The 26,366-nt window shown below is 43.2% G+C and overlaps 1 protein-coding gene across 2 annotated transcripts in view; it reads right to left on the bottom strand.

The window, feature by feature from the left end:
* Positions 1-689: 689 nt before the first annotated feature.
* The window catches only part of DCAF5 (DDB1 and CUL4 associated factor 5), a 98,089-nt gene continuing 72,412 nt past the window's right edge, over positions 690-26,366 (bottom strand). For both annotated transcript variants that reach the window (XM_082647934.1, XM_082647935.1), the window contains exons 7-9: positions 26,003-26,069; positions 11,605-11,732; positions 690-5,356 (exon numbers count right to left, since the gene is read on the bottom strand). In XM_082647934.1, the coding sequence (XP_082504060.1) occupies positions 3,584-5,356; positions 11,605-11,732; positions 26,003-26,069 (1,968 nt within the window). In that variant the 3' untranslated portion in view covers positions 690-3,583. The remainder of the gene's footprint in view (positions 5,357-11,604; positions 11,733-26,002; positions 26,070-26,366) is intronic.

Raw genomic sequence — 26,366 nt, 5'->3', positions numbered from 1 at the left:
CCACCTGAGAGAAACCACACAGCTTGTCCGAAGCCCTTATCCTGCTGCTGTGGGCAAGTCTGGACTCACCGAGCCTTACCTCACCTTAGTATTTCAACGCTGGCACATCGTCTTGCTTAGGTCCTAAGGGAAGGACAGTCTTCCTTTGGAAGCATAGATTTTCCTCACGAGTCTTGCTTGGCAAGAATTTTTCAGTTAACTGAAGGAGGCCGCTTTACAGACAGGATATATATATAAGGTGGGGTTTTTTTTTCTTCCTGTTAAGAAAAAAAGTTTGCAATGCATGTCTGGGACAGGGCAGGAAAAGCAACTTGGTATTTGGAAACATGAGAAAACATAATTCTTTGGAGACTGTTTGTAATGTCATTTCACTGCATCATTCCCTCAGTTCCAGCTAATAAGAGTCAATTCCAGGATTTCACTATCCTGAGTCTGTCTAAGTCTGGTGAAGGAGACCAATTAGGTACCTCCTCCTACTCCAAATGTTGTTGTCCCAATGTAACCTTTGTCCCAACACCTAGAAGTGACAATGATCATTGGCATAGATGTAGTGCACCGCAGTTTTTCTTCTAGTCTTCAGTGTGGCTCTGAATCAAGTTTTCAATTAGGCAAGAATTAAAACAGGAAAGAAATGAAGGAGGAGGGGTGCCTAAGCAACCAAGTCTTCCCTGGAAGAGAAGAGGAAGCCATTAGAAGTGAATAATAGGTTTATTTGCATATACACAAGAGAAGAGCTAGCGTTGCCGGGAGAGAGGCGGGGCTTGTGAGGAGGTAAGGCTTCAGCAGAGGAAGGCACCTTGACAAACAAGGGACTCTGGGCTTAGTAAATCAAGCGCAGTTGCAACCTTCTTTTGCCCCAAGCCCACTATTCATTTAACTCATTTACCTGTTGTCCTAGAGACATGGGAATCATTTACAAAACCAGGTGGAAAATAAAGTGGAGGGAAGGTTTTATAAATCTGGACCAGCCACTTAAAATTTTATGTACAGGATGCAGGAAAAAAACCGTAAGAGGCACTTTTGAATAGCTCATAACCTAATCAGTGCCATCTGCCCTGTTAGTAAAAATACCTATCATGGAAGAATCTGAGGATTAAATGTGCCTCCAAAGTTGGCGTCTCAAGTTTAGGCGAAGGGACCCTGGAAGTGGTAGTGGCAGGAACTACCACTTCTGATCTCTCCATGATCAGAAAGGAGATTTCTGGAAATGAGAGTGGAATGGCTACAGAGACAAGCACTCCTCAGCCTGCTTCTGTGGGTATGCTGCGGGGCCTATCTCTTGGCAAGCTGAACCTGGGATGTCTCCCAAGGATGGAAGCCATCCTTGCTAAAAATGTCTTTCTTGGATACTAAAGTTGAACCAGAATGAACTTTGACTTCTCTTTTGAGTACCCAAATGAGATAACGGCTCTTAACATGAAAAGACCAAGTTCTGCATTTGGGAACAGTAACTACCAAGTGGCTAGTTCCCAACGGAACTTTACTTCTTCTCCAGAAAGATATGCGGATTGTCCTTAGAGAAGTCAGAAGTGGCTAGCTACTGACTAGATTAAATAATATTAAACAAAAAGACTGGGAAGGGGAATGCTGACTAGGAAGGGGAAGAGAAACACACACTGAGTGATTATATCTTTTTTTTTTTTGTATATAAAGGATTAAAAAATTCCAATTTAATAAATTTTGGAAAAGCAAATGTAAAATGACTTGGGCTTATAAAACCAGAATTTACAATTATCTGTGAATAGTCAAAGACAAATCATAGAACCGTTTTGATTACAGATTAAAGTAATTCTAATGGTTACAGAATCACTTTCCCACTCCCCGGTGAGATTACAGTTGTTAACTTGTAAGCATCCCCACTGCTACTCACACTCCTTGGTCTCCTTCTCCTAAGCCAATGTTTTTACACCCAAGTCACATCACACACACCAGGCACATCTTTCTTTTAACAAAGCTTAGCAAGGTGATATCTCCTTTTGGCTTAGATCAACAACCTTCCTTTATAAATAACCCCCCTTCCCCCAGTGACTAAATTCACCCAAGTCATCATCCTCCACAGGCTGTCTCCCCTTGGTCCCAGTTCCAGTAGGACGGGTCCTTCCCTAAAAAGAACGCTGGATCAGTGAGGCCACACCAGTCACATGCTAGGTCCTCTCTAAGCCAGTGCCGCTGGTCTCCTAATTGTCTAGCACCTTTGTGCTCAAGAAAGTTGTAGTGTTCTCTCTCTCCCTCATTTCTTCCCAGTATTCTCCTGCCTTTTCATGACATCCACACCAACAAGGTATCTGTCATCCTAGGTCTTCCTGTCTTGTATACGCCTTCATTAATAACCAAGTGAGTGTGACCACCACTGCAATGCTGAAAAGCTCCTGGTCTTTTCTTCTCTCAATCTTTATCTACCTTAATGAAACAGAGCCAGTGACTCCTCTCTCCATACTCTCTGCCTCCTAACAGACCTACTCAATAAGAATCTGTTACTTCGAAATGCCTCCTGCTCTGCAAGATCCAGTCAGAACACCACAGTCTCTGTGGACAGCAAGCCTGAGGGAAGATGCCAGTTCCACCAATTCTGACCATTTGGGGTTGAACTAAATGAAGGCAGTACCATACTCTGCTCTTTCCTATACTTCTTCATTAACACACCTATAACATTCACTTTAGTAGTCTGAGCACAAATCTCTCGAGAGCTGTCTTTCCCCTTCTTTCAATATGCCTAGATGCCACCACACGCGGTCAGGAAGAGCCTGCTGGCTTTCTGAGTGCCTCATAGGAACTAGCACCTAACTTGTTAAAGTGTTACCCACAACTAGTTATATTTTATGGCCTCCCTACAGTATGGTATCGCGCCATCACTCAATTTGCAACCAGTGAAATTTATCAGGTGTCTATCTATGTTCTCTGAAATCTGATCTTAAGTGCTAACCTCTCATTAGCATTAAAAACGCTCCACTTTTAGTACGTCTACATTAAATGATCAATGAAGAAGTGCTACTGAGAAAACATGGAAGATTTCTTTAAGAAAGGAACCATGCTTTCCTTTCCAGCACAGCCAGTGGGCTGAAGGCCTATTTCCATTCTCGTCTCCATTCTTTCAGCATAAATCCACTACTCACTGGCAACACAACCTGATTTAGCAGGCACTCATTATTAAGACCAGAACACCTATGGCATGTAAATGGGGTGAGATGGCAGAAAATACAGATCCATAGATCCTTTCTGATGGAGAAAAGAAAGAAAAGTCTGAGACAATGAGCTCACACATGCCAGCGCACACACACAAGAACAAGTCAAACATCTCAACGAGGATTTACTTAAACAGAATCTGCACAGGTACACTATGCTCAAGTCTTACTAGAAAGGAGTCACTTGGATTTGTTTCCCTTTCTTAACACAGCACAGCCAGTGGCCAGCTAAACATCAGACCCATTGTTGAATAGAAGGGAGCAGCATCAGACACAAAACTTCAGGCCCTGGTTTCATGTGCCTTTAATACTATTTTTCCTTTCCTCTGTGTTCACTAAACAGGATTTAAAAATTTTTATAAAGCTACTTTTCATAGCTTTTTGTTTTCCCTTTGTATTTATCATGTTTTTAATTTCTTCTCTGAGGAGGAATTCTCCGAATCTGTGTCTTCCAATTCGATTCGGTGCCTTTTGAGGCCACTATGGCCATGAACAGCCCTGCTGCTGTCTGTGTCTGGGGGGTCAGTGGGGTCCTCTCTCGTTCCAGCACTGGGGGTCTCACAGGCCATTTCAGACCCACAACAATCTTTGTGTAGGAGCATCGCCGTCAGGGACAAGTTATCATGATCAGTGTCCGAACGTCCTGGGGACGAGCAGGCCACCGCCTCCAGCTCCCCAAAGCTCTGCCCGTTGCTGTGGGGATGAGGGGGCCGGGGGTGTAAGCGCCCATTGTTGTGGTTGGCACAGATGGTTTCGAGGCTCCTCTCCTCACTGTCATCAGACTGGGTCCTCAGACAGTTGCCAGACCCGCTGCTGAGAGCGGAGCCAGATGCCTTCGGGACAGGAGGGGAGGGTGGCTCCTCAGCCCGGCTGCTCAGGGCCTTGCTCAGGGCCTTTCCATTGAGCTTCTTGGTCTCAAAAGAGTGTTCTACAGAGCCACCAGTGTTACTCGTGTCCTGAGAGGTGTCCTCTGGTGCCTCAGCCCAAGGGTGACCGCTGGGCTCATGGCCTGGGCCATTGCTGGGATTTATGGCAGAAGTCCCTTCTTTAAAAGTGTCCTTGCTGTGGCCTGCGGGGGGCAGGTCCTGGCTCCTCTGGGCCATGGTCGTGTTTAGACAGGCTTCCTTACTGGAAGAAGGGGCTGGGTTGTCTTTGTGGCTGGTTCCTGCTCTCCCTTCATCTGCCTCCCCAGACACAAGCGAGCTCTCTCCCTCTTTGTTATTTGAGTAGGAGATATAGGAGTAGCGGAGCCACTTGTAAGCTTTATAGATCTTGCGCTCAACTGACTCTATGTCGGAAGTTGGCGATGCTCGGCTTGGCTGAATCTCCAGAGTGGACGTGTTCCGCTCAGGAGAGGAGGTGGGGGAAGAAGAGAGGTCATCTACTTTGATCTGGGGGTAATCATAGTTGTCTTCTCCAATGCAGGTGTCAGTGGGCTTGGTCGGGGCACCAGGCCTCTCCTCTCGAGGCATCTTCTGCCGGCGCCGCATGGCGTTCCGCTGCCGGGTGGACGCTCGCCGTTCATTCAGCTCCTCCTCATCCTCGGAGCTGCTGGGGCTGCCGGAGCTGCTGGACTCGTCTTCAGGGCTGGGAGACCGTGGCCGGGGGAAGAGATCTGTGTCCAGTTCAACCTCACAGGCGTTCTCTTCTGAATCGGACTCGTTGGAAAGAGCCAGGAGGCGTTTGTCCTGGTAGCGCCGCAGGGCAGACAGGCGCTGCTGGCGAGTGGTGGCATCCTCGCACGTGGGCGGTGGCGGAGTTGAAGCCACCACATTTGTGGCAGTGACCCGCAGGGGCCCCAGGTGGAAGGCGCTGTCAGCAGACTCATCCACTGTGGGCGGAGGGGAGCGGGGCAGCGAGGCCGAGGACTCGGAGTCGGTGTAGCCCGAACGCTCGCTGACCCCTGCGTGCAGCTGGAGGATGGTGCTTTCACTGAGGTCGCTGTCTGAGTCGGAGCTCCAGCCCTCGATCTCGCGACGCACCAGGGAGTCAAAGAAGGCCATCATCCGGGGGTCTTCCTGCACAGACTGGTTGGCGTAGTCGTGGGACAGGCCACTCCCACTGTTCAGGACAAGGCTGATGTACTCTTCGTGGGTATAGAGACAGCGAGAATCATCCTCAATCCGACCATCCAGATCTCCGGTACATCCTGGCTGCTTGTATGGGCTCCAGATCTGCACAGAAGGCGAAAACAAAACCAATGAGGGCTGATTAGAATGTATTCTAAAGCTGTCGAACATAAAGAACACTAAGGCAGAGCTTCCCCAGACCCTCCTCGTCACTGAGCCAGGACTTGCTAACCAACTTTAAAAATATAATCCAGACTGGATTATGTGGGCCACATATGAAAATGGAAGCTTCCAGATTCAAATGTGGGACAAAGCATGGTCTAGGACACAGCATTAGCCTAGTTTCAGGAGACCCAAGTCCTGTCTCTAGGCCCAGGATAAACACACACCCTGTCTGCCACTACCCCTCTTCCCTTTAGCTTCCTCTATTAGTAGCTTGGAAACTACAATAACCCCCTTCATAATCTCAGAGCACAGAGGATGACTTGAAGATTGGTCAATGTGTTCAAAACTCTCAGAAGACTGGAGAGGTACCACTTTTCCAAAGTGAAAAGAGACCCAGCAGTCAGTCCTCTGCGACAGTTAATATTTCAGCCTATAACTCTACTTCTCCCCAACTGCAACATTTCTATTTTAAACTAATGGGAATTGCTTACTGGAGCTTGATAAGAATAGCCAGCTGCCTACACTGCAGTTCCCTCTTGGACGTGCAGGCATCAGTTACCCAGGAATCTGGGTTCTCTTAACCAGGGAGCTGCTGGCTTGCTCCCCAACTCTTCTGTTAGCTGCAGGAATAGGTAGGACATACCTTCCAAGACCACAGACCCATCCCTTAATACCCTTCCACTCCATGGTCAGAGACATGGGCGCATAGCCAAAAGGTTGCAGAACTAGGATTCAAACTAAGGTCTGTCTGAATGCAAAAGCCCAACTTTACAAGTTGAATAAGTTATGCAAAAACGATATCCAAGGTAATTAAGCTGTCACTGCAAATGAGAACGATGAGCTTCACCTGACTGCCAGACTGGTCCAGAGCAGCACAGAGAAGCTCAGTTACATCAGCTGGTAGTCATGGCAACTCAGATGAAATTCCAGATGATTTTCTTGCCTTGACAGGCTGGTGTCTATATTTAGATAGCACCCAACCCAGAAAACAGTGGCTCCTCATCCCCTATCAAGACAATGGCTTTGTTTCGGCAAAGCTGTCCAAGGACAAATTCGCCTTCTTGTAAGCCCTGTTCCCGAGGCCCTTTCCTTCCGTGATTTACTTTGATCTCCTGGGAGATAGTGTTTCTTTGGAGGATCTCCAGTTCAAGAGGGGCTGAAGAAATCTTCTAGGCTAAGTGTCTTCACCAGTTCCCAACTCAGATTCATTCCTCCTTCAACTTTGTTCCCGGCCCACAACTCCTCAGGTGTTCTCCCATCTCCAGCTTCATAATCTTACCCAGGGGAGTTTTAAGGCAGTGGTTCTCAAACTTTGGCATGCACATGAATTACCTGAAGAATAATTAAAATGCTGACTCCTGGGACTTGCCTGGTGGCGCAGTAGTTAAGAATCTGCCTGCCAATGCAGGGGACATGGGTTTGATCCCTGGTCTGGGAAGATCCCACCATGGAGCAACTATGCCCGTGTGCCACAAGTACTGAGCCTGTGCTCTAGAGCCTGTGATCCACAACTACTGAAGCACGCGCGCCTAGAGCCCGTGCTCCACAACAAAGAGAAGCCACCGCAACGAGAAGCCCGAGCACTACAACGAACAGTAGCACTTGCTCGCCACAAGTAGAGGAAGCCTACACGCAGCAAGGAAGACCCAACGCAGCCAAAAATAAATAAATAAATAAATAAATAAATAAATCAAGGTGTTTTATCTTAAAAAAAAAAAAGCTGACTCCTGAGCCCCCCCCTTAGAGATTCTGATTCAGTAAGTCATGGGTAGGTTACCAGGGGTCTGCACTTTTAATTAGCACTCAAGGGGTAAGTGGGGGGACCAACTTTTAAGAAACACTGGAATATAGTTAGCATACAATAAGTAGCAGAAAATAAAGGCTTAGCCTGAAGCAATTCTCAAATTCTTTGTGAGACTCAATTTTCGGGAAACATTTAGACCTGGCCTTCAGCAATGGCCCAAGCTGTAAATGACTATCTCTGCAAACAGATGTCTCTGGGAATAAAAGTTTGGTGGCTTAGAAAAAAACTGAGGGGGGGGGACTTCCCTGGTGGTCCAGTGGCTAAAACTCCATGCTCCCAATGCAGGGGGCCTGGGTTTGATCCCTGGTCAGGGACCTAGATCCCACATGCTGCAACTAAGAGTTCACATGCCGCAACTAAAGATCCCGCATGTGGGAACAAAGATCCCGCCTGCTGCAACTAAGACTCAGCACAGCCAAATAATTAATTAATTAAAAAAGAGAGAGACTGAGGGGTCCAACAGGCAAAGCCTTTAGGGTGTTTTGGGGTCTTAGTCTATATTCTGGGCTAAAGTTCTCACTCCCCCAGTTTAAAAATGGAAAATGTTACTAACCATGTTGCATAATATGAAATCTATATGTACTTCCCAGAAACTCAGAATTTAACAGAATCACAAAATGTTAATGGTGAGATTCTTGCTGGCCCAACTATCCAACAAGCCTAGATTTTAATCTACTACCCAGCCTCCTATATCTTCACTTCAGGAATGAAAATCAAAATACTGAAAGTTGGCATTTATATGTGCTCTGGAATGTATTAAGCTGAGGTAGACTTTCATTCCTGAAGCTTGGAGTAATGGAACAAAACGCTGGATCAGGAGGCAAGAGTCTTGAATGTGGGTTCCCACACAGCTCTAGTTCGCTGGTGACCGTGGGTGAAGCTCAGCTTCCTTATCTAAACAGTGAAATTAGATGGGTCTCATGCAATCCTAAGATTCAGAGCAAAACAAAACCCCTATCCCAGACGGCCAGTCTTCAGTCCTCAAGGGACTTGCCGCACAGAGCTGTGGGAACTAGTAGAACAGGTAGGAACCCGAGCCTCAACACTTCACATGGCCCAGAGCAAATGACTTCATCCTGGAAACCTCTTTCTCAACTGTAGAAATGAGAATGATAAAATGATATAACGTATACCAAAGCACCAATAACTGTGGTGCTTCCTCCTTCGTTTGGCAACTGAATACCTCAACTAGAAGGTCTGAGACTCATCCTCAAAGAGACTTTTGAACAGCAGAAGCATTGACCATCCCGATTATGTTAGTCCTTCCTCATCCCTAAAATATCAATTTCAAACATTTGTGAAATTGTTTGTTATTTTTCTTACACTGAAAGTCAACAACTCAGAAGTGAAGCAATGAAAACACAACTTCCTGTTGCATGTTAAGTGTGGCTAGATGTTTCTCTTCATGGGGGGGCAAAGTTCATGAGAAAAGCAGGAGGGATGAGCAGCTTTCTCTTCAAGCCCAGTGAAAAGTTTAGCACAAGAGGCTGCTGAGGAAAAGGATGCAGTTCAATTCTTATTCAAAGCATCATCGAAATGGAAAGCAATTTAAGTAACAAGTGTTCTGATCTACACAGGTGACCATGACATGCTTGATGTAGCATCTCTAAGCCCTCTTCTCTCTTTGTGCTATCACACTAAATTTAGACATTTGCCCACCTACCAAGAAAAACTACACAGATAGAGACTTAAGCTGTTATTCAGGGATGCTCCACACTCTCTAATCCGGATTCCAAGACTTCCTGGGCCCACCTCTGGCCTACCATCCCTGCCTTACATCTTAGTCCTCCCTTTCTGTGCTCTTTACTTTGGCCAAATGATCATTTTCTAAACTGGTCCTACACTTTGCTGCTTCTGAGCATTTATTCATGAACACACTGCCTGGAATGCAGTAGGTGATCAATAAATATTTATTGATTCAGTGAAATAATTAAATGTCCATTTTCTCTGCTTAGAATGGTCCTCCCATCTTACTCCTTTCTTTTCTTTTGCAGGCTTTTTCCTTCAAAATCTAGTTCAAGTACTACCTACACTGAGATTACCCCAGATGGGGAAAAAAATTTCCCCCTCCCCACACAGCACTGTTTCTATCTCTTATGTACTTATTGCATTTTTCATTACCTTTATTTCTTGTCTCTCCTACTGGGTCACCAATTCCCATGGGGACCTGCATTACCTTTCTTTCTTTGTGTTCCTCACAGGGCCTGGCACAAATTGCAGACAGTAGGTATGGTTCACAAATACAGGGTGAGTAAATGAATATTGGTCTTTGAGGAAAAAAATGCCAGCATTTGCTCCATCTTGCTATCTCTTATGTTTAACTACAAAATGAACCCCCTTTTTTCTGCTAAGTGTGGGCAATTCAAGGGGATAGAAGACCTGTTATGGGTGAGAAGAGGCTGGCCCTGACAATAGGGACTCTTCTCCTCCAGGCCAGAAAGGCATCAGCAAAGGACAAGTCAGGGGGAAGGTGGAGTGAGTAGAGAGAGAGGTGGAGAGAGAAAAGCAGGCTGGACTAGAATATGGTGGAATGATGGTCTTTGAGCCATTGATCCTCTCAGAAACAGCAAACAAGAAAGTGACTTTTATTAAAATAGTCAGAAATTGTCAGGCACAGGTAACTTACAAGGCACTCTTAGGTGTCAAGTCACTGTTAGCGCCCTCACTTGACAGATGGGAGACAGACTCGAAGGGCTGCCCAAGGGTACTAACTGACTTAAGGTTTTAATTGGCTAAACATGCCTACTGGTGAGGCAATATTCAGACCTCACTGGAACCTGAAAGCAGTGAGCTCCATAGTTTAGTCTGAATATTTTCACAGAGAAAATATTTTCTTCTCCTTCTTCTCTGAGAACTTGGCTAGTTTCCAACCTATGACCTTTCGGGTAAGGACTCCGGTTGACTAAACAATAATTGGGGAGACTTAGCACAGAAGCATCCCAGAGTGTACAGCCAAGCAGGAATCTCTGTTCTAAAGGAGATGCTCAAGCAGAGCTCCCTGAGAGAATGATGTCAATGGGCCTAGAGAGGACATGCTACTGTGCCAACCCATGAGTCACAGGCTAAAGGAGAAGGGAAAACAATGCAAGGGACAGGGGCAATTCAATGACTGCCCAAGTGAAGGACTACTGAGATGATCAAACCCAGCAGGGGCATCAGGCTGCCTGCTGTCTTCCCGCTAGCATGGTAAATGTGGCAGTATACCAGGAAGAACAAAGAACAGGGCTCTATGCTAGCCTTACCACTAATTAGCTGTATAATTAACCCCAGACAGTAAATTTACAATTTAAACCTCATCATCTACAAAAGGAAAAGTCAGTAAAAATGATCTAGAAGTCCTGTTCTAGCCCTGTTTATTTATGGGTAAATAAATGTATGCAATCTTGAAAGTCAGCCCTGATCCACAGGACCAATAAAACCTAAATAAAGGAAGTTGGAATAAGGACAAATAAAAATATTGACCCATACTCCAACATTACATTTTTGATAGCTTCCTCTGCCTCAGATAACAAGTTGTATAGTTTTCTGGTTTTTTTTAAAGAATGAAAGAAAATGAAAACTACCAATTTGTTACAAATCAATTTTTACTTTTCCCCTGAAACTTCCCTCAGGTTTTCAATGTCATTTTGGGGGAAAAAAAAGAGGAGTTTTATGTTTTGCTGGGGAGGGGGGGAGATCATCTATCCTTATTTAATAGTCAAGTTATCACAGGGTCCTCAAGGATTCGTCCTTTGCCCTGAACCCTCATTTTCTCAGATGTGGAAAAGGGTTACTAGCGACTGGAATGTGAGTGATGGGCAGCGGGCCATCCTTCCGTGGACGCAGGCCAGGCTGGGTCTCTCAGTTGCAAGCTCTAAAAATATTCCTTGGCAGAGTTAAGTTCATTCAGTCAATGTGCAGTTGATGCAAGTGGTTAGCCTCAATCACAACCACATGCAGTGGTTGATATGCATGTGGTTGTAATATTTTGATATGTCCTGAGACAAGTTAGCTATGGTTCCGGTAGTCACTTAGTTATGAGGACAGCAATTAAGGAAAAGTGCACACAGAGTAACTTTGGGGATGATAGCTTCTTTACCACCAGATGGGGTTTGGAAAGCAGAATTCATCAGACTCCAGATCAGAGACCATGGAAATGTAGTGGCATACAGGTAGCATCTAGTTTCAAAACCTAGTGATTATTTTTAAAAATGGCCCTGAAAGGAGGGTTTTAAAACCACCCTCTTTAACATCAATTTTTCCGTATTTTATAATATGTCAAAATAATTGAGAATTCTGATAGACCTTCGGTATGTTTAGCTATGAGGTCCTACATACATTTAGTTTTTTCCATTTACGAATTGCAATAATTTCTCTAAAAGGACAAGAGGGTAAGGTGCCTCACCTTGATGATCTTTTCTACACCAGAAGAGCAGATCATGTAGGTGTGGGGGTTAAATCGGACCTGGTTCACAATAGACCGATGCCCTTTCAGCACCATGAAGGCTCCGTTGACCACCCTACCAATGCCACCTGGGAAGACAGAAGGAAACAAAAATCAAATGACGAAACAGATGGAAGTAAACAGGTTCCAGTAATGGCAAACAAACAGCTCTGAACCAGAGCCGAGATATTTTATTAACTATACCACCAGGAGAATGCTTAATCTTACAGATAAAGTTGCTATGGAAAGAAGGAAGACGAAATATCTCTCGGCATATGTGCTCTTACCAAGAGCCTTTATTTAGTCTTTAAGCATTGCCCACGCCCACCCACTGCAATTCCATTGTCAATGAAGCCACAGCCACTTAAAACATTTCTCAAGGTTTTGATCCCCAAGATAGAATCCAAGTGTTACCTTAAAAAAGGCCAGTCATAAGCAAAATGAGACCGAACTGCTTGAGAACAGGTGGCAGCTGAGCCAGGGACATGCAGAACCAGAAGCATGTAATTACTTAAACGCGCAAAAAAATCTCTGATCCAGTTGCCCTCATTTTCTATAATGAAAACAGCAAACAAAGCAAACAAACAAAAACCTCTGGGAAAATAATGGAGAAAATCCCTTCTTCACTCTGATGGCAGGGAGAACTAAGGATAAAGAAAGGAGATATGGGTCACTTTCATAATAAGCAGAGCCCAGGTATTGAGAATTAGAGTGTGTGGGCCTTAAATACACCATGTATGGAGGCCATTGATAGGAAAGCTGTATCTTAAGGACCATCCTGTAGGCTTTCTTCTTCAATGATGGCGAAAAGTACCAGAGGCCTAGAACTTATAGATGAAAATGTCATCATTTATGAACTCGGGACAATCTCAAAGGTTCAACTTCACTGGTAAGGGCATCACACTCACAGAACAAATGCACCCAAGTTCTGAATAAGGTCACTTCTGAGCAGCCATCAACAGCTCAGTACACACCAACTGGCAAAACGTGATGCATACAGACGCAAACAAATGAGTGCTCATTTATTTAAGCAATGAGTGCCTTCTTAGACCCTACCAGGAGCATGGCACCACTAGGGCACAAAGTACCATCACGCACTATCTCAGCTCCACACGCCTCCATCCCAGTCCCAACTCCACCTTGTTCAAACATTTATTCCAAACGTTTCTCATCTCAGTATCTGGAGGGAAAATGGCCAGAACAACATCCCTTTTCCAGAAATAATCTGGTTCTGCAGAAGGTGTCTTCTGCTTTTGGCCTCCTGACAATTCCTCCTTCACCTCTTCTGCCTCATGAAAGATATCCCTCTTTATTGACATGTACATATCTTTTTTTTTTATGACAGCAAGAGGTTTCAGACTGTACTGATTTGCTCCTTGGTGGTGCCAACTTGGCTAGCACCAGGTGCTTACTCTACTTTGTGAGTGACAAAAATATCCTTTGCCTAAATTTTCCCCCATGTTTGACATTATTAATATTTGAATTATTCAGGATGGATAATGTATTTAGAGCCGTTCATATTTCAGCCCAACATCATCATGTTTGTTAATAAACTATAAAGGAGAAGAAAAGTAACTAGGACATAGGTGTGTTTTTATGGAGACAAAGGATTAGGAAAGGTTTAAGCACCAAAGGTAGGCTGCCTTGATGGGAACCCCTAGGCAGCCTGAGTGCACTAGGTTCCTAGGGTGGAGTGGGAGGAGGGGAAGGTAACCTGAGCCTAGTCAAAGTACAAAGAAACTTGAGAGAATTAAGGAAAAGGGATCCATGGGAATCTAAAACAGTTGTCTCAATACAGTGATCTCACCACCCCAAGGAGTTCCTTTGGGTGAGTTTCTTTTCTATATATGGTTGATTCAACAAGTAGCAGTCCTGCTCATGGATCTCTTCTGAATTCTACGTTTCCAACATCCTACTCCTATTCATACCCACGCTGGGGTGGTCACTAGCAAAGAAACTTACGGTTGAACCTAGTACCAATCTCTTGTTTAATCCTTCTGCCTCTAAGAAAAAGAATTTAAGTGACTCAGAGAATTTCAGTGACTTCTTTCAAGTAGCTAGTAAATGGCAGAGCCAGTATTTGAACCAGAGTCTGTTTGGTTGTAATGCCTAATATCGTTCCCTCTGTAACACTGGCATTTAAGAGATGAAAAGGTTTGAATAGGGGTGGAGTCAAAAGGTCATAACTGATTTCTAAATCCTGGCAGTCATTGTACAAGTTGATTTTCTTTTTAAGTCCTAAATTTAAAAGAGGGGAAGAAGAAGATTCTATCCAATGGTATTGTGATTGCAAGCTCTACAGTATCAGCACAGGACATTTCATCACATTGCCAACACTGAATAGTCTATGAGAGTAGAAGTGGATCTCTTGCACACCCAGAACCTGGGGTGCAATGCCTGAACTAAAACAGGAACTTAGTAAAACTAAAGCAGGTATCCATTGTTAAATGGATAGTGTTTCAGGAGAGGGCAATTCTAGAATAAGTACCACCAAAGGAGGACAGTTAGAAGGTCTCCTGTCTTAAAGAATCAGCTACCAGAGAACTAAAGTTTATCAACTAAACCAATCTTTCTGTCAAAGATGACTTAGAATACAATTACGATAACTTTCAGATCTAAGGAATAACTGAAGGGTATCAATGCTTGAAAATTCAAACCATGGAAAAACTGTTTCTAATGCTCTTTCAAGCACTGTGACTTCATCTGGTTTCTCTTCTTGGCAGCAATTTTAAAAAAAAATAAATTTATTTATTTTTGGTTGTGTTGGGTATTTGTTGTCGCACGCGGGCTTCCTCTAGTTGTGGCGAGTGGGGGCTACTCTTCATTGCGGTGCGTGGGCTTCTCATTGTGGTGGCTTCTCTTGCTGCGGAGCAACAAGGCTCTAGGCACGCAGGCTCAGTAGTTGTGGTGCGCGGGCTCTAGAGTGCAGGGTCAGTAGTTGTGGCACATGGGCTTAGCTGCTCCGCGGCATGTGGGATCTTCCCAGACCAGGGCTCAAACCCGTGTCCCCTGCACTGGCAGGCGGATTCTTAACCACTGCGCCACCAGGGAAGTCCCTTGGCAACAATTTTAATAAGAAATTATTTCTCCTTCTTCCTACCCAAATGTGTACCCAGAAAATCTGAAAATGAAGAGGAAGTCAATAGAGCCAAGAGACAGAAGGTGAAAACAGGTACAGGAAGTATTGCTGCCATCTGTATAAGGTAACCCAGGCTGCGTACAGAGAATCATAGCAATGAATGGGCTTCAGAGAGGTTCTCTATAGTCCCTCTCCTGGTTTCCAGGTTTCAAGTAATTGAATACAGCTGCTACTGTACAGTTTACATACAATGATTCTTAGAGAATAGATGTTTTATCAGTTCTGGAGATTTGTATATACCAGATAAATTTCTTTAGTCTGAAATGGCTAATGTCAAGATGCCAATACCAGTACGACCTTGGGGCCTCCTCTCCTCCATTATCTAACCAGAGCCTGCTCATCAACAGGAGAATCGAGTTGGAAAAAGTTAGGTGGGGAATATTTTTGCCAAGAACTATATAACCGGGCTTCCCTGGTGGCGCCGTGGTTGAGAGTCCGCCTGCCGATGCAGGGGACATGGGTTTGTGCCCCGGTCCGGGAAGATCCCACATGCCACAGAATGGCTGCGCCCGTGAGCCATGGCCGCTGAGCCTGCGCGTCCAGAGCCTGTTGCTCCGCAACGGGAGAGGCCACAACAGTGAGAGGCCCGCGTACCGCAAAAAAAAAAAAAAAAAAAAAAGACAGATATTGGTATAGGAAATGCTGGAAGCATGGGAAAACTTCATCTGGTAGCTCTAGACTCGAGTAGCAAACAAAAGCCTGCAGAACACAGTGATAGGGCAAGATGGGAAGCAAGGACATAAAGGAGTGGTACTACTTTGCAGGAAAAGAAGTCAAAAAATCAGGTAACAATGGTTATTGCCATGATGCAATGGACTTCAAATCTCTGTAATTACCTAGTCCTTCCCTAAGCAATAAGACTTGGGCTTGGTGATATTCACCAAAGAATCCAATGGTTAATTCAGTTCCCATCCTAACTCGTCTTATTTGACTTATTAGCAAGATTCAACAGAATTGCCTCCCCTTTGGCACACTTTTTTCACTGCCCTCCTAGGATCACCCTCTTTTGGTTTTCCTGCTACCTCACTGGTGACTCCTTGTTGATTTCCCTTTTTGGCTCTTCTCCCTGGCTTTTTTTTGGGGGGCTACTCAGCGCAGCATGCAGGATCTTAGTTCCCCGACCAGGGATCGAACCCATGTCCCCTGCAGTGGAAGTGCAGAGTCTCAACCACTGGACCACCAGGGAAGTCCCCTCCCTGCCTTCTTAACATGATAATGCCTTAGCGCTCAGTTTTTGGTCCTCTTCTCTTAAACTACCTATACTTCACTCACTGCTGATCTCAGTCACTGGTGTTCTCATCCAGTCTGTGGCTTTAGATACTACCTATATGATATCAGAAAAATTTTTATCTCTAGTCCAGGTCTTTCTTGAACTCCAGACCTCCATACCTCTAACATCCAAAGTGTTTATTCAACAACTCTACCTGGTTGTTTAAGAGAGATATTAAACTCTACCTGCTCTCCCTTTCTCCCCCAATCTAATCTATTAGGAAATCCTGATAGCTTTACTTTAAAAAAAAACATATTTATTTATTTAGGCTGTGACAGGTTTTAGCTGCGGCACGTGGGAACTTTGCTGCGGCATGCGGGCTTCTTAGTTGCGGCATGCATGTGGCATCTAGTTCCCCGATCAGGGATCGAACCCGGGCCCCTTGCATTGGGAGTGTGGAGTCTTAGCCACTGGACCACCAGGGAAGTACCCCCTCCCCCTTTTTTGGCTTTACTTTCAAAATATATCTAGACTTCAACCCCTATTACCTTGGTTCAAGCCACCACCACAGCTCACCTGTGTGAGAGAATCCTACTAGTTCTCCTCATTTCTACCCTTGGCAGCCCCACTCCCACTATCTACCCTCAACTCAGTAGTCAGAGTGATGCTGTTAAAATAAGTCAGATCATGTCAATCCTCTGCTCAAAATTCTCTAATGGCTCCCCACGTCACTCACAATAAAAGCCTACATGATTGGACACCCCTATACCCCATTTATCTCTATGACTAAGCCCTACTATTCTCCCCTCAGGCACATTCTCACTTCAAAACCTTCATACTGGTTCTACCTGAAATGCACTTATCCCAGATTTCTGCAAGGCTCTCTCACCAATTTGAGGTTTTGTTCAATGTGACCTTCTCAGTGAGGACTATACTGAATATCCTATCTAAAATTACATTTCCCTGACTCTGTTCCCATACCACTTCCTATCCCCCTTATTCTGCTCTATTTTTTCTTTTTCCAAAGCACTTCTAACCTTTTAAACATACTATATAATTTACTGTATCTATTGTTAATTGTCTGTTTCCCCTGCTAGAATGTAAGCTCCATGATGGCAGGGCTCTTTTGTTCTGCTGTATCCTAAGCCTCTAGAACAGTCTCTACCTAGTACATGGTAAATTTTCAACAAGTATCTGATGAATGAATGAAAAGGTGTGAGTGTATTAGACTGTGGAATATAAGCATGCAGGAAAGAACCCAATCTCCATTAGTGGGCTTCACCATCCAACATGCGGATTACCCAAGTGTCTTTCTCCATCTTCCTGCTGTCAATTTTGTGTGTTTCTTTTATTGTGTTTTGACTATAGTTAAGAGCAGAGAAATAAAGTAGCTAAGATCCTACCTATCCTTCACAGTCCTCTGAAATGCTAATTCCATTAAAACTTCACTGATCCCCCGAATCTCTTCAAGCCCTCCTTAATTATCTTTTTTTATAGGCTTTGGAATCCATTTTTAAATTCAGTGTGCACATACACACATACCCTTTTCTCATCCCTCTTAGATTGGAAGTTCTTGGAAGGCAAGAAAGTATTCATTTTTCAATCACCCATAGGATTTGCATAATGTTTTATCTAAGGATACTCAGTAAATGAACAAATTAAAGTAAATCTCATTATTTCCTCTGGAACAAGGCTTGAAGCAGAAGGCTAAAGCTGTTATCTACCAAAAGGAGGTTTGGTAAGTACCTGTCCAGGCAATTAATCTATTTCATTCCTGACTCCACTGGTAGAGTTAATGAGGAGCCATGAGGGGCAAGGGACTCTTTCTTTTCCTCACATATCTAAAAGAGTTGTCCAAACAACCTCTTAGTAATTCCAAAAGGCCCTAGTGAACACTCCCAGGGCTCCAAGTTTCAAACCATAAAGAGAAATACAATCAGGGTACTGACAATACAGAGAGAGCAGTGGCTGCCTCCTGGGGATCCTGTAACCACTTAAGAGTTAAGAAAAGCCAGATGGGACAGCCAGTGCTGTCAGTAAAGCTCAAAGAGCTCCACAGACAGCAATGCTTAATTGTACAAAAAAAGTCAATTACACTAAGTTCTTCTTTCATCTGTACTTCACATGTGTTTGCAACCAACTACTTGTGGCCAATTAAAAACAGCTGTTCTTCCTATTACATGGGAGGAAAAAGCAGATGCCCAGGCCTAACTCACTGAGAGTAAATGCATGTCTAGAAAAAGGAGGAGAGACAGAGCAGGCACACGTATGCAGGCCCATGGAAATACATTTACAGCTGTTTCCAGCCGACTTCAACAGCCTACTGTCAGTGGGGGATGGCTGCAGTGACCTGGCAGTGAAGCTGCATGTTTTCCCCTCTATTCAGGGAAAAAACTGTCGTATAACTTCCCCCCTCTTAAACTACTGATGAGTCAAGAGCAGCCTTCATGCAAGAAAAACTCAACTGACCATTCAGGAGGGCACCAGATGAGCACCATGGCTTGGTCTCCAAGGAGTTTTTCAGAGGAAAGTTAAAAGGGAGAAAGCTTTTAAAATGAGGAATAGCAACATTTAGTAGCTACTGAGCACCCTCACAATATCCCTAAGAAAGCAGATATTATTACTACTGTTGTTATTGTTTGCATTGTTAATATTCTTATTTTACAGATGAAGAAAGTTTGGCAAGATTAAACAATTTTTCCAAAGCCTCCAACTAAGAGACAAATGCATCAGGAATTTAAGCCCAGGCCTACCAACTCTATTACATTATGCTTCTTTCCATAAATAGTAAGGTCTTAGTGTAGAGGCATATCTCAGGGGAAGCAATTCTATCAGTGAAAACCCTAAAGTCCTTTCCAACAAGAATTAGGGAAAAGGGAAGGAGAAGGCCGTATGAATATTTTCCAAAGACACCAACATCTACCAAATGTAAACCCATTACGTCTATTACCTAGGTTACTAGGCAGCAATGCTCTGGAAATTATGGATCTATGGGCATTGATCTTACACACAGCAGTAACAATGTCTTACATTTGAAAGCACCTAGTTTTCAGAAAGCCTCCAAGGCTGTTAAGTCATCCACGATATGAGGTGGTAGGGCGGGGGGTGGAGGTAGCAATTTTACAGAAGAAACTGAGACTCAGACAACTGCTGTTATATAACCTGCCTAGAATCACTCAATCATTTGGTTACTGGAAGTACTGCAGACTTGAATCCAGGTATGATCTTAAGCCTAACGCTCCTTCCCATACACCATACTGGCTCTATAGATAACGGCCAGCCTGTTTATTTTATCTTCGGAATTATCACATAGAAACAGATGCTCTTCCTACGTACTTCGTAGGTGTAAAATATATTCTGATGGGCTTTTTCTTTGCTACAGCAAAATCCCCAGTTCCTTCCTCTGATTTTTAAAGAGATTTTGAGAAATGAGTAATTATTTGACATCAACTAAAAAAATTGAGCCTAATCCTCCAGGTAGGAAGTTTTACAGTGGGTATTAGTTCTTACATCTTGAAATGATTGAGGAAGCCCTATGTGAATTACTTAGCCAACTGCCTAATTCTGTGTTGTTTATATAATAAATAAACTTCATCTCTTTAGAGTTTGTGTAGCAAAAAAATGTCTCCAGTGACTGTCAGTCTTTCTGAACAGGAGAATGGAGAAGAAAAAGATGCTCTTGCTTGTGGCTCACACTGAGAAGCACACAGCAGGTATTCAATAAATGCAGATTGCGTGTCATCTGATTATGCCATTAAGGCATATAACAAGAAGCCAGCTTCCTCCCACAGCCTGCCTCAGTATCTTACTTTCAACTGGCATGAACAGAGAGAGCGAGCACAGCCTTTTCCAGATTTGTTTAAGTCAAAATGGCAGTAGATTAGATGAGGAATTTCCTGACAGATTTTTCGTTATCTAAGCATTCAAAGCTAGAACTCAAGGCCACATTTAGCCCTTTTATGTTATGTTTGGCTTGCTGAACCTTTCTAAATGTTTTTAAAAACTATGAATTGCCAACATTTAAAAATAGAGAGCCTACATGTAAGAACTTTCTAATCACTGGAGTTGCCCTGGGGCAACAAGCACCCTATCATGGGGGGCAACCTAGCAGAGGGTTTAAGTTATTCCTAAATAAAAGTGTACTTTAATATATGTAAGTTATAACTCAAAAAAAATTATTGTGGGGATATGTATGCGAACAGAAAATTCTACAGACCACTGATCTGGACTAAATACATGCAGAATGTGAATGCTTCTGCTGGGATATCATGTTTTCATTTTTATTCATTTAAGAAAATTTTATTTCTTGTGTGATCTATTCTTTGTCCAATGTTTATTCACTGATTTTTTTTTCTTTTTTCATCAAGGAGTATAAAAAGGATACAGAAAACAGCATAAAAAGTATAGTTTAGGGGCTTCCCTGGTGGTGCAGTGGTTGGGAGTCCGCCTGATGATGCGGGGGATGCGGGTTCATGCCCCAGTCCGGGAGGGTCCCGCATGCTGCGGAGCGGCTGGGCCCGTGGGCCATGGCCGCTGGGCCTGCACGTCTGGAGCCTGTGCTCCGCGGCGGGAGAGGCCACGGCAGTGAGAGGCCCGCGTACCGCAAAAAAAAAAAAAAAAAGTATAGCTTAATGAAGTTTTTTAACGTGAACACCTGTATAACCAACACCCAGGTCTCAAGAAATGGAATTTTTCCTGGCCATTCAGAGGCCTCTATATGCTTCATTCCTATTACAACCCCTTCCCTCCCCTAAAGAAATCATTATCCTGACTTGTACATTAATCGCTTCCCTGCTTTTTAAAATAATTTTATTCATCCAAGTATGCATTCCTAAATACTTTATTTATTTATTTATTCTTGGGTCACACCGTGCAGCTTGTGGGATCTTAGTTCCCCGACCAGGGATCGAACCTGGGCCTTCGGCAGTGAAAACTCAGAGTCCTAACCACTGGACTGCCAGGGAATTCCCTTCTAAATACTTTAGTTTTGCCTGTTTTTTGTTTTAATATATCTTTTGGGTTTCTTATACAATAGATTTTCTCCTGTCCATCCTTCCTTTTCTCACCAAAATGTAAATACTTGTTGAAGAACACAGATCATTTGACCTATATCCTCACAACGTAGTACAGAACACTCCTCTGTCCTCTGTGCTACCTGCAAATTGAAAGCTGGATCCTGAGGTCTGATTAGATTCAGGGTTATTTTATTTTGCAAGACCTTAGGCACCATTGTGTTTCTTCATCAGGAGACTCTTAATGTCTAGTTGTCTTTCTTTTTGTGATGCGAACAGCTGTAGATGCTCAATGTTTAGAGGCATTAATTCACTGAGGGCTGCTAAGTGATTATATTAAAATTCTATAATTTCTTTTTTCTAAAATGTCTTCTATTTTACCTATAATTTTGAAAGATATTTTCCCTGGATTCTAGGTTCCCTAGAATTCTAGGTTGGCAGGTTTTAATTCTTTAAGCACTTTAGGGATATCATTCTACTATATTCTGGCTTCCATAATTTGACCATCAATCTTATTGTTGCTTATTTACAGGTAATTTGTCCATTTTCTCAGACTGCTTTTGGGCTTTTTCTCATTATCTTTCATTTTCAACAGTCTGACATGATATGCCTAGGTGTGTTGTGTTTATTTATTCCGCTTCTGGTTACTGAGTTTCTTGAATCTGAGAATTGGCATATTTCATTTGTTCTGGAAACTTTCAGTCATTATCTCTTCATATATTGCTCTGCTTCACTTTCTCTCTTTTATCCTTCTGGGATTCCAATTTCATGTTAGATCACCTGTGTCCCACTTGTCTCTTACACTCTCTGCTTTGCTTTTTCCATTCTCCATTCTTATTGTCCTTCAGTTTGAATGTCTTTTATTGACCTGTCTTCTATTCACCAAGCCTGTCCTCTCAAGGTTAAACAAATCCAAAAAATTCTTAGTTTTAGACATATTTTTCAGTTCTACATGATTTTTTCTTCTAGGTAGATTCCAATTCTCTGTTGAAATTCTCCATCTTTTTATCCATTTTGTCCATCCATCATTTCTATTTTCTTTATCACATTTACAGTATTTCAAGTTCCTGAGTGTTTGACTTCAATATGTAGATTATATTGTGGGTTGGCTTCTTTTGATTACTGACCACATTTTCATGTCTCATAATTTTTTTATTGTATGCTGGACATTGAGGATAAAGAACCATGGAGACTGCTATGGACTGAACTGTGTCTCTTGCAAATTCGTATGTTGAAGCCCCAACTCCCAATGTGACTATTTGGAGAGAGGGGCTTTAAGGAGATAACTAAGGTTAAACAAAGTCATAAGGGAAGGATTCTAATCCAATAAGATTGACGTCCTCATAAGAAGAGGAAGGGACACCAGCGATGTATGTACACAGAGAAAAGGCCATGTGAGAACACAATGAGGAGGCAGTCATCTGCAAGCCAAAGGAGAGAGGCCTCAGGAGAAATCGAACTTCTCAGAACCTTGATCTTGAACATCTAGCCTCCAGAACTGTGAGAAAATATGGTTCTGATGTTTACAGTCTGTGGGATTTTGTTATGGCAGCCCTAGCAAACTAATAGAGAGATGAAAGCTGTTTCCTCCATATGCATTTACCCATTCCACTCTTGAGAAAAGAAGGGGCTGATCACCCTCAATCCAATCAGAAGGAACCAGGTCAGCACTGGGTTGAATAAGTCTACTTCTTCTTTTTTTAAAAATACTTATTTGGCTGCATCTGTTCTTAGCTGTGGCACGTGCGATCTTCGTTGCGGCATGCAGGATCTTTCGTTGTGGCGCGAGGGCTTCTCTCTAGTTGTGGCATGGTGGCTCTTTAATTGTGGCGTGTGGGCTTAGTTGCCCCACGGCAAGTGGGATCTTAGTTCCCTGACCAGGGACTGAACCCACGTCCCCTGCATTGGAAGGCAGATTCTCAACCACTGGACCACCAGGGAAGTCCCGAGTCTACTTCTGGTTTCAAATGTCTCAAAGGCAAGACCTGTGGCGTGCTTGTTGCAGATCTCTTCCACTAATGGAAGTTCGTGTCCTACTTACGTACCAGGAGATTGTAGGATATTACACTCGGCCTTTCTGGCCCAGCTCCATCCTCAAGTGTAGTCCTTTTGGACTTTTGATGGAGAGCCTGTCAAACCTCTGTTCTCTGCTCTGAACATTCTGTTCTTTGGAGGTTTTAATCTTACCTCTTTATCATCCTTTCCCAAGTAGGTTCAAAATGCCCTGTGGAGCAGGACCTTCCCACTAGGGGAACTTTGTCTCCTAAGCACTGTATACTGTGGGCATTTCATTCTGCTTTCCAGCCTAGCCCCCTAGTTCCCAGGGCAACCCCAGCACCCAGCAAATGTCCTATAGGGAAGACTGGTCATGTGTTTGGGGTTCCTCTAGAATCCAGTCTATCCTATCAACACATGTGGCCATCGAAAACTCTGATTTCTTTTGACCCTGGTAGAGTCTGTCCACGGCAGCCCAAACTACAGCCTGTGCATAGATGCCCTCAGGAAAGAACATGGCCAGCACCTTCTGCTCAGTTAGGAAGGGCTCTTCCTTCTTCTGAACTTCAGTTCTCCTCACAGACTTTGTAACCACAGCTCTCTGACATCTTTAAAAATATGGCTTTTGTAATTTGATTTTTGTACTTATTGCAATAGGAGCTACCTACTGCATCCTGTGTGGAATCTGACGTCTAACAATTTATTTTTTAATAGAAATTTTATATCATTCCCTTTTCCTCCTTGAAATAATATTTCTACTTTATCTACCTCCCCCCAAATTTCAACCTAATATATTTTAATGAAAATCTATCTTAGTTTCACCAATAAAAATATAATTACAAACTTAAAATTTTCTTTATTTACTGTGACTGTAAGGCTCTAAGTGTTAACATTTCTGTATTGGATTTGAGTTACCATTACAATACTTACTGGAACACAATTGATCAAAACAGATATACTTTTAATGTTTTATAAAAACCAATTATTATAAAAAGGAGCAATTTATTGTAAGTGCATAAGAAGATAAGGTAGAAGATGGTGGAGGGTTGGGTTATAGCCCTATGATTAAAGGATACTTCAGCTTTTTTGGCATCTTAGAGGTTTTTACACCTTAGGGCAATGCACCATGCCAAGGTTCGAGTGGCCAGAAATTTCTGGAGTACTTCCAATTTTCTGGTGTTTTTTGTTTGTCTGCTTGTTTGTTTGTTTTTCTGTAAAGTGGGGGAAGGACAAAGGGAAAAGGGGAGGTGGGAAAGGACAATACACATGGAATTTGAGAATCTAGAAATGGATTCCTTTAAACCAGCTGTGCCTATACAATCCTTGGAAGGTCCAGGCACCCATTTCGCAGTTTTGATACTGGAATCCTAAATCAGCTATGAGGGTCCCTGCCAACCCAGAGATTGCATACCCATCTACATATAAAGACAGCCTAACAGTGGCCTGTACCCTAAGTCAGTACAGAAATCAGCAGGAGGTGAAAAAATCTACAATACTACTGCTAATTCTTTCCCCTTCTCTCAATACAAACATGAAAAAGATTCCAGAGGACAGTCCTGGGGGAGGGGATGATCCACTTTCTGTTTTAAAAGCCACACTGACTTAATAATGAAAAGCTTTTCAAGATCAGGTAAAAGATACAATTAAGCCCATGGATTATTTCTCAGCTAATCAATCTAGGACTTACGGGGGTGGGAGACTTAATACAGAACTATCTCTAGTGCTGGAACATCACTTTTTGTTCAGATAGACTGTTGCTGTCCCATCTGGTAGTGCTTCAAAGGTAAGATGCTTCACTCATGCTTTCCAAATTCCAGAAGGGGAAAAAGGTCTTTTGTAACTTGTTTAGTAACCAGACCACAGCAACAGGATAGTTTCCAAAAGTAAGCCTCGAAAAGTTTTGAAAGGCAGATGTTTGGTAACAATATTGTTAATTCAGCAATAGGCAAGCCAACAACTTTCCTAGACTCTGAGCACTAGACACATCTTGTGTAATATAATCAGCACAGTCCTCTATTACTTTCCTGATGGCCATTTTCCAGTTTGATGCCATGTATCACCTGGAGCAGATGGCTGTACTGAGCTGTCCTGAGAACAAAAAATAGACATTTTTCTACCAGTAGGAAGCAACCAGTGTAACACTCATCTGAGCACGTGAGGACACTATTATCAAGAATGAAGAGGGCTTCCCTGGTGGCGCAGTGGTTGAGAGTCCGCCTGCCAATGCAGGGGACACAGGTTTGTGCCCTGGTCCGGGAATATCCCACATGCCGCGGAGCGGCTGGGCCTGTGAGCCATGGCCACTGAGCCTGCGCGTCCGGAGCCTGTGCTCCGCGACGGGAGAGGCCACAACAGTGAGAGGCCCACGTATCGCAAAAAAAAAAAAGAATGAAGAATGGTCCGCACTGCCTGAAAGCTCAGATGGCCTAGGTCCAAATTTATGGAAAGTAGCAGGCTCTTTTTCAGAATACATATAGAGCAAAAGCAGAAATATTTCTTCCTAATTTCTCTCATGTCTGGGGTTAGCCAAACTCCAGGGAGTATATCTGTCCATCAACAAAGGAAGTTTCCCTTTACCTAACATCACCAGGGAGGCTAAAAGAAAGGCAGAGGCCCTACCAACTGTTTGTAGAGTCATAAGCAGGAATGTGCACATGAATAATAAAGGAAAAGCATGTAAAAAGCAAGGTAATAATACTCCAAGTGTGAAACAGGAGAGAGGAAAATGGACATAAAGGAGATCTATGAAGTCTAAAGAAAAGTTCTTAGGAGGAAAAAAAGCTGAGCATGATTATGTCAGATAAGAGTATGCATGAAGGTTATAGCTAAATTTGGCTCCTAATTTTTATTTTAAAATTTACTTTGGTCACTTTCCAAAAAATTTTTTGTATTAAAAGAGAAATATCTTCCTCTACTGCTAAAGATCTGCCCTTTCAGGGCACAGCACGCAGGAGGTCAATAGAGCCAACATTAGCAGCAGGTTCACACTCGGGATACACTCACCTGCTTCTGGATCTGCAGGAATTCTCCACATGTACAGGTTGAAGTCATCAGAGCCTGAAAGGATATACTGTTGGGACAAAAAAAATCTATTTATTACTTATGTATTGATTGATAATCTATCTACCTATCTATCTATACAGAAAAAGGTTTTTAAAAATAAACAAGATAAATGAACATATATTCATAGGGCACCACAGAGCAAACACTCTCTTAAAAGTATTTGCAAATCAAAAGGCTAACTGGCTAAAACTTGGCAACAACCAAACAACCTGATTTAGAAATGGGCAAAAATGGGCAAAGGACTTGAACAGACATTTCTCCAAAGAAAATATACAAATCGCCAATAATGTGAAAAGATGTTTAA

The sequence above is a fragment of the Grampus griseus genome, assembly GCF_964374135.1.
Source record: "Grampus griseus genome assembly, chromosome: 2".
Taxonomy (NCBI): Eukaryota; Metazoa; Chordata; class Mammalia; order Artiodactyla; family Delphinidae; genus Grampus; species Grampus griseus.
Note: the sequence above shows the minus strand (reverse complement) of the source record. Positions and strands in the feature narration are given on the sequence as shown.